Here is a 9,344-nt window from a genome sequence, read left to right on the forward strand (position 1 = left end):
GAATAACAGTCGCAGGACGAGTTAAAGTGCTGCCACTTACACGCTTAGTCCAAAACGTAAATATCACAAAACAGATCTTACAAAGACGTACGAGAAGCGAGAGAGTAATGGAGTTAAGCATGTCAATACGCGATTTAAAAGCAAGCTGTACGAGGGCGCTATATAGGATTCTGGACTAATTTTATTTTATTTACTATTTCTCTATTGCTTCCAGAAACAAATCACAGTATACGTTTTTTTAATTACGTTTAATAATTATGAAGGATTCGTTTAATGTCGCGGTACCTACGCAAGCATGCTATACATGGAAACTGTCAACGCTCAAAATTATACCTAATGCACATTTTAAATTGCAAACGATTATGTTGAACGTGCGCATCGTTTATGGATTAACAGAGCGCCGATACCATTTCTAGACACGTCAAAATAAATGTAATAATTTAGTAATTTAAATGGACGTACTCCGTTTACAATACGCCGTATACCGTTCACGTAATGATCGGTTACCCAGCTGTATATGTCAGTTCAGTTTAAAGTAAATTGGCATGTATTTCTGATATTTACGTTTCTTTTGTTCAAATTAATCAGCGGTTATTTGGAAGTATACATTAAAAACGTTGAACGGAAATCGACGTTTTCACAGAAATTTTAATAAACGACTTGTTTTTTTCTTTCTTTCCGCTACAATCAGCATACATGCACTTTAAATTAATAGTACGTACCTGTTAATCAAAATTTTAAATTCAATTCAACACACAAGAAAGAAACTATACAAACAAAAGTTGGTCCACCATCATTGATTTAATAACCCCATCAGCATAAACATTCTTTTTAGATATACAACTGCAAAATATTGAATGCTCTTCTGTTTGTGTCGTTGTATATGGTTGTCAAATATGTTAATTTCCCACTTTGCAAAAAAAAAACGATGGAAACATTATAAGACATTTAATTGTGTACAGTTCATGAGAAATGTTATCAATCTTATCCTTAAATCGAATTTACAAAATTTGCCTACATGTACATGAAAATGATCTTGAGTGATTAAATAATAAAAAGAGTACTACACGATTGCCAGTGAGGATAGCTTTGGTGCTCTAATCAGCCAACTGATTTTACCACTTTTTATTGTAATCACAATAATGACTGGGAGGTGTTTTGCATAATACAAAGTGGGAATGTAACTTTATTGTGTGTCTGCGTAAGCCTGGAGTTTTCCGTTATGACTGGATAGACCGTTATGATATTCCGAATAAATATTACAACGCTGATAAAAAAAACACAATTGGTGCAATCCTGAAAGTGATATTGTGTCGTCTTCTTCGAATAATATAATTGTATGTTTTTTGTACTTCAAAAACTTTGTTTAACATATCTTTATCGATTTCATATCATTGTTACGCTCATTGAAGTTATAATAATGTCAACAAGAAAGTTCATTCACGTGTGATCTCATCCCCATATAAATCTCAATTGACGAATTTCAAGATGTCATACTTTCTAAGTTATTATACTACTTCCTCTATAGATTTCTATATACCAGGTTGTTATACTACTTCCTCTATAGATTCCTATATACCAGGTTATTATACTCCTTCCTCTATAGACTCCTGTATACCAGGTTCTAATACTACTTCCTCTATAGATTCCTATATACCAGGTTATTATACTACTTCCTCTATAGATTCCTATATACCAGGTTGTTATACTACTTCCTCTATATATTCCTATATACCAGGTTATTATACTACTTCCTTTATAGGTTCCTATATACCAGGTTATTATATTACTTCCTCTATAGATTCATATATACCAGGTTGTTATACTACTTCCTCTATAGGTTCCTATATACCAGTTTATTATACTACTTCCTCTGTAGACTCCTATATACCAGGTTATTATACTACTTCCTCTATAGATTCATATATACCAAGTTGTTATACTACTTCCTCTATAGGTTCCTATGTACCAGTTTATTATACTACTTCCTCTATAGACTCCTATATACCAGGTTATTATACTACTTCCTCTATAGATTCATATATACCAGGTTTTTATACTACTTCCTCTATAGGTTCCTATATACCAGGTTGTTATACTACTTCCTCTATAGGTTCCTATATACCAGGTTGTTATACTACTTCCTGTATAGGCTCTCATATGCCAGGTTATTATACTACTTTCTCTATAGGTTCCTATATACCAGGTTGTTATACTACTTCCTATATAGGTTCTTATATGCCAGGTTATTATACTACTTCCTCTATTCAAGTTTCTGCTTTGAACATATTGACGTTTCATAAAGTATAGCTGTTTTCAAACGAAACTGGGTTTGTCAAATATCATGATAACATGATACTTTTCTGTTATCTATGTACACAGACGAAGCAGTATATGTAGCAATTATTAGTATCAATACGCTTGTGAAAACTTTTTTAAAACGTCTTACAAAGGGATTAGAATACAACTACCCTCTATGTGTCAACGATTCATAACTTGACTACTTAATGACACAGCAATAGGAAACTCGAAATTCGTCCTTTCATGCAGATAAATCATGGCGAGGCACATTTCAAATATGCAAACATAATGTATTAATATAAATGTAAACATGAATTCTCCGATTATCATATGACTGAGACTAGGAATACATCAACATGATCGAAGAGATCAAAAAGAGTATCATTGTTTAAATTAACAACAACAACAATCTGTAAAGAAAAGTAAAAGTTCGATTTTAACGCGAAACCATGTGTTATGTTAATATCAATATCATATACACGCACACTGGATTAATATACTTTTCGTACGGTAATTTAAATGTTCATATTTCCAATTATTAATCCTTGAAGCATATTCCTCTCTGGAGGCGATGTGGGGTGTTTTATATGTCTTCTACATCTCCATAAATGTCACTGTCGTACTCGCTTAGATTGACACCCTATAACATAAATAAATAAATAAATAAATAAATAAATAAATAAATAAATAAATAAATAAATAAATAAATAAATAAATAAATAAATAAATAAATAAATCCTCTTTTTGATTATTGATGATACTGATTTCTTGAACCAGCTGACCAAATCCAGGACGATAATCTGCGTTCTTATTCCAACAACGAAGCATAACATCATACCTGGTGTATTAGCGTAATGTATAGATGACGATTGTTAAACGTAGAACAATGTAACGTAAACAATATATTTATGTTTCCAATAAATATTTACTTTGTAGATACTATTAGCATTCTTAGTTTATATAGTCATTTCAACTACGTTAAAAATGTTGTACTTGAAAGTGATCAGCACCACCCCAAGTCCGACAAAAACAATTAAACTTAATAAAATTAATTTGGTGTGTTGACCGTGTAATTCGAGCACGATCAAATGCTGATACAAACAACGTAGACTATATAGCGCAGTAAATTAAAAAATACTGACAACAATTGTATGTGTACATACCGACAGTGGCAGCCATAAACAAAATTAGAATCTCCCTAAACCTAAAGCTTCAATTATTCACAGAAACCATTGTTTAAGTTTAGAGGATAAAGTGGAAATATCACAATTTTACGCATTTTTTCTATCATAAATCTGTATGAGCATCCAGCATATACTATGAGTACCAATTACTTAGGTTGAAAATAATGCAAAAATCCAACTTTCGAATTAAGGTAGACATATATGTAGTAAATATACGTACAATTGTGGAGTGCAATGAGGAGGTTTTTCCATGCGATACCCAGATGTTATCTTTGCAGAGATTTCCTTGTTCTTCATTCCTGTATACGGTAGAGCACCTAAAAAAAAACATTACTTATCAAAGACAATTTCTAACACTATGCAAATAATTTTAATAATTTTCAACATTTGGAACACACCTTCACTTTCTACACTGTTCAGAATCGGATTTTAATAATTTTCTACGTACCTAATGTGACGACTTCCCACACCACAATTCCATATGCCCATACGTCGGTCTTTGTGGAGAACACGTGTTTAGTCAAGGATTCTGGTGCCATCCAACGAATTGGCAGACGATTCTGATGGTGGCAAAAAATACAACATTTGGCAGTGTTGGGTATTTTAATCGTCCACAATCCAAGTATTGCACCCGTTAAATGTGACCCAATTGTATATAATACGATGAGTGGATGGAACAAACCTGTGTATGCAACAACTTGCTTACCTCTCGCTTGTCAATGACTTCGGGATCATCAGTGCGAATTGCTTTGGAAAAAGAAGCAATTTTACATATTTCATTTTTCCCAACAAACACATTCCTAGCACCAAGTTTACGATGGATAATTCCCAGACTGGAGATGTGCTGCATTTCATTTGCGATTTGTTCACAGAAGAGCAGAAGTTTCTCAGAGGTCACTGAGTCATTATCCTCAAACATATTTGAATACACTGAGTCATCTTGCTCTTCAGCGCTCTCAGCTCTTTCTTTGCGACTGTTGAGCAACACAGGTTTCAGGTTGTCATAGTTGGCGAACTCCATAATAATACTTGGCTTAGCTATAGAGAAAGAGACAAGAAAATTTGAGAAGTGAATATAACTCACTGATGCAAGAATCTATTATTTTGGATCTTTCACTTGTCAATATTGCTGCAACGTGCGTAAAGGGGAAAAAATACTTGGTATTGGTAATGAATTCTTTTATTACTATTAATGTTCGTAGAACTAGCAAGATACATCTAAGGTTGTTAAGGTCACTCACGTGTTCCACTGGTTATCATACAGCCCATCAGACGAATTACATTATCATGAGGAATGATGTTTAACATTATATCCAGCTCATGCAGAAGACTTTCACGTTGATAGACATTGTTGGTATCTACGAAACACAATTTTCATATTTGTGTAGTAATAATAATAATTATTAAAAGCCCGACCAGCTAAATAAAATAATTACAAATGCTGATAATAATAGTATATGCATTGACATTAGGTAAAGTACAATAAATGCTACATTTTCAAAGCTTTCTTGATGTGTCTTGAGGTTTGAATTACAGATAGTTGCACTGTGATTGATAGCAAAGAGTAAGTCCAAGCAAGCGTTTTTTTTTTAAATTATGTGTTCTCCGCAAATAAAATTACAAGAGAGCGCCAATTTGTTTAACATATCTAATTTGCATGTAATTAGCATATCAATTGCAAACATTTCATAGAGAATTCTAAATACTTTCATTTCACAAACCTCAAATACTCTGTACAAGTACTAAACTGATGTTTTCAATTATTTTCATGAATAAATTAAACCACTTAGTGTAAAAATAAATTATTATAAACTTTAAATCACTTAACAGAGGACAGACAAAGAATAGCCATATTATTCTCTGTAAGGTAAACACGTTTTGCAAACCCTAGTATTTTCATTATTATAAGTTTTATAAATGCATTGACATATTGTAATAGTTGAAGAATTAAAGAAATAAGAAGATACTATTTTCAGATTACTAGGTTACCATTTAAAGTGGGGGAGTCGTCACCTGCGCATGCGTCAGATGACCATTGCGTGTCATTGTTAACAAACAAGCGTCTACCCATGAGCCTCTGCGTTTTAGCGTGTGTTGTTATATTAGTTTGTTGATTGCATGATGGGTACTGAGGACAAATGTCAAATTAGATACCGTGTCATCCATGTTGTTACAGTGTGACAAAAGACAAGTAACAAGCAATTGGTCCAATAAATTGTTTTTGAATCTTCTGTTCTTAAAGATCTGAGCTAATTAAGGAACGATGATGAAATTTGTTTTGACTCTCCCATGGCGTGATCAACGCAGGGTTGTGACAATCACTTCACGCATCTAGCCATTGTTTTTGTTTGTTTATTTATTGTTCCCGTTGTTTTCCCCAGACATCCAGGTCATTGTCCTAGTTGTTACCTATGCCACTATCTACCTCTAAGTTCTTTGTTTTATCGCCTGTCAATTTATAAGAGGTGTCTCAATAACGTCGTCGGAACATCTTCCAGTTTAACAGTATACTCATGCTATGGATTGCACATAAAACTTACCTTTAGTTGTCTTTACGACTACAGTGGAAACTCCACGAACACCACAAATATCAGTAGCATTTGCTTTAAAAATCCCAGGCTGTATAAGCTCTTTTAGCTCCAGTTTCTCAGACGGGAATTCCATTTCATCGACAGTGAGTGCAGAAGCTGCTCCAGGATTTGCTACATAATCGTTTTCATTCTTTCGTCCACCTACTGCTGCTATCTCATCTGCTGATGCCTCGTATTGATAGTTTGTATGACCCTGTACGTTCAATAGATCAATCAATCAATTTATAACCTACAAATTAATAATTGATATTGTTTCCCACACCATAATATTTAACTGATTTAACAAGGATACTACTGCAGTGATTTTCAATTTTGAATTCATTGAAACACCAAAGTAAAATGTGGTCGTCAAGCGAAACTAACATCATCGGTTAGCTGAATCCAGAGTGCCGACATCATGAATCCGTGTTCAAGAAGTCCGTGCAAATGGCACATGACACCACACTGGCTCGCCAAATGCTTCAGAACAGTGTAAATGTTTACCTTGAAAGTGAAGGTATGTTCCAAATGTTTAATCTTACGAAAACTAATGTGAATACATGGAGATAATACATTGTGCTTATTCATACCTGTCCATGCGCATTTATATCCGATAGTCTTTCATTTGTTAGATCTTTGCCACATAACTAGAAAACAATTTATATGCTTTTATGAAAAATGTATTTTATCCAATGATGATTCTTTTTGGTGTCACTGGGTGGACACCATGCGAATGGTGAATGCCAAATAAATATAATTCGCGAAATATTTGCTTACATATCGGTATATTATGTTACCTTTGGTAATTTGTTCATTCGCCACAAGACTATGACAACAACAATAGCAACTATAACTATAATAGCGAAAACAACACCTCCAGCTACCGCACCACTACTGCTACTACTGCCGCCCCCGCCTGTTAATGCTTCTACGCGGAGATGTAACTGAAATAGGAAATGACAGAATGTACTGATATTTTCCGTTATGCATAATTGTTTTTGAATAATATTTCTAATTTATTACACTACTTTTTTTTGTTCAAACAAAACAATATTCCATTAAAAGTGTTAGGCATATCATTTATGTAATTGTCACTTACGTTAAGTTCCTTTGTTTTCGTCAACATAGCGCTGTTGTATACAGTCACTTTGACGACACATTTTACAGCAATATCTGGAAAGTCTATAATGGTGGCGCCCTCTTTGTTTATGACATACTCACTATGAAAACACATATTCGCGACACTTAAACAGTGGCAGCTCGCAGGAGGACAGTTTTCGTTCTAGATAACAAAAAATATTGATAACAATGATGATAATATTAGTCAATACAGGGATTGCAGGTCTTCCACTAGATTATTATTTAAAAATAAATATGTGCAAGAATTTAAGTTTATATATACAAATAACGTGTTTAAATCCTAAAACGTCGATTTGTATTCATAAAACCTTCATTCGTATACATAAAATCTCCATTTTTATTTATTATCTATTTACATTCGAAAAATATGCATTGTATTCATAAAATTTGCAACATGTGTATTCGTAAAATGTGTTTGTAAAATGATGACAATCGTCTGGGTATATTCATCTATATTCGTAAAATCACTTGTTTTAGCGTGGAGAACGTTGTATCAAACATGGCAGAATATCACCTTACTGGCTGTAAATCGCAGCTAAATTTAGGGCTGAAAATGTAAATAAGCCAATCAGTACTATTTTTCGAAAGAAATATCAATTAATATTATAGGGTCTATACGCTGCAGTGTGCACTGACGAAACCCATGACCTATCTGAATTAAAAATGACGCGAAACCACGACTACAGCCTGTTGCTCCTAGAAATTGTGAAACGAGGATGGATCGGAGTAAAACGCCGTCACACAAAAGTACATTTACATGGTCACTTCCTTTGGCTTGGCAAAACACCGAATGATAGTTGGCCCTTGCCGCCATGTTGGAACCGCAGGTTGAACTCATTCATGTATTAAATAAAGTCAATAATGAAGAGCGCCATCTGTGTTCAGTTGTCGCATTTTACAAATAAAAACAGATGATTCATGAATACAATTCGCAGTATAAAAAGTCTCTGTTACGAATAAAAACGGATATTTTACAAAACCAAATGCAAATTTGTATTACGAATATGAATGAAGAGTTTACAAATACGAATTGAGATTGTACAGACACTGATGGAGGTTTTATGCACATATTTATGTCATATATAATTATAAATGCAAATTATTTTTATAGATTACTGCCTTCAATATATTGGGTTGGATGTCTTTCTGCAATCATACAGAGTAGATGATAAACGTAAGTATTGGGAAATGTATTGTATATTATGTGTGTCCGTTTACCTATCAGTCTAAATTAGGTAAATTAATCGAGTATAAAGTATAATCAGATAAACTGACCTCGGGTCTATTATTTGTAATCTCCCCTGTTGCATACACAATAGTTCCGGTTTCCTTGTCACGTATTTCCCATTCTATTTTGTTAATACCACTTTCCTGATCACTTGCACGAACAGTTATTCTATAGTTTGAAAAAAATACATATACCGAAGTAAAATTAGAGAAAGATGCTAGGACCGATTAATATGATAATAGTAAATGGTAGTGGGTAATTGTAGTCCTTGGTAATCAATATAACCTGTCGTCTGGGGCAATGTTTAATCATAATAAAATGAGAGATTAAAAGAACAACCGTTTTCAATTGAAATTGCATGAGCTATTCATTCATTTTATTAGTTTCCTCTGTTGTTAATCTGTATATGTTATTCTACGTTTCTAATTTAGTTGTCGTTGCCGAATTAGACATATTTAAAACGGCTTGTCCCCTAGAACTAAACGTAAGGACAGCGGATAAAATTTGTCGAGTCTACCACAAATGTTGAGCGACACGATGCTCGGCCGATTTATTGCAGAACTAATAAATATCCTATATTTTACTACATCAGTACATATATTATCACAAATGTAATTAGTATCAGAAATAAAAGTACATGAATATAATCTTAGTCTACTAAGTTTGCGTGTTTACTAAGCGAGACTGAATAGCATACAATCCATCATTCAAATAAGATTATCCCCTGAAAATAAGTACTTTGCGTGAAACGCCTGAATATATTAAATAATTACCTAACTGCGAATATGCATTACCATTTTATTTATGTTAGTAAATAAAATCCGATCAGAAAAATAAAATCCGATCTTACTGGTTTTTGGTGAAATCAGTGACACCATCATCTGATGACAAAACATTTCCATGATTGTCTGTCACTTTGAC

General features: G+C 33.4%; 1 protein-coding gene across 1 annotated transcript; it reads right to left on the bottom strand.

Moving 5' to 3' along the window:
• Positions 1 to 2,884: 2,884 nt before the first annotated feature.
• Positions 2,885 to 7,228, bottom strand: LOC146735701 (tyrosine kinase receptor Cad96Ca-like). The gene is made up of 10 exons (XM_085506016.1): positions 7,155 to 7,228; positions 6,853 to 6,999; positions 6,646 to 6,702; positions 6,026 to 6,269; positions 4,727 to 4,843; positions 4,192 to 4,523; positions 3,934 to 4,045; positions 3,706 to 3,802; positions 3,034 to 3,139; positions 2,885 to 2,941 (listed from the first exon to the last, which is right to left on the bottom strand). The coding sequence occupies exons 1-10, from the start codon at positions 7,179 to 7,181 to the stop codon at positions 2,885 to 2,887; spliced, it is 1,296 nt and encodes a 431-aa protein (XP_085362142.1). The 5' UTR covers positions 7,182 to 7,228.
• Positions 7,229 to 9,344: the final 2,116 nt, after the last annotated feature.

Source organism: Saccoglossus kowalevskii, chromosome 12, assembly GCF_978046115.1.
Source record: "Saccoglossus kowalevskii chromosome 12, keSacKowa6.1, whole genome shotgun sequence".
Lineage (NCBI taxonomy): Eukaryota > Metazoa > Hemichordata > Enteropneusta > Harrimaniidae > Saccoglossus > Saccoglossus kowalevskii.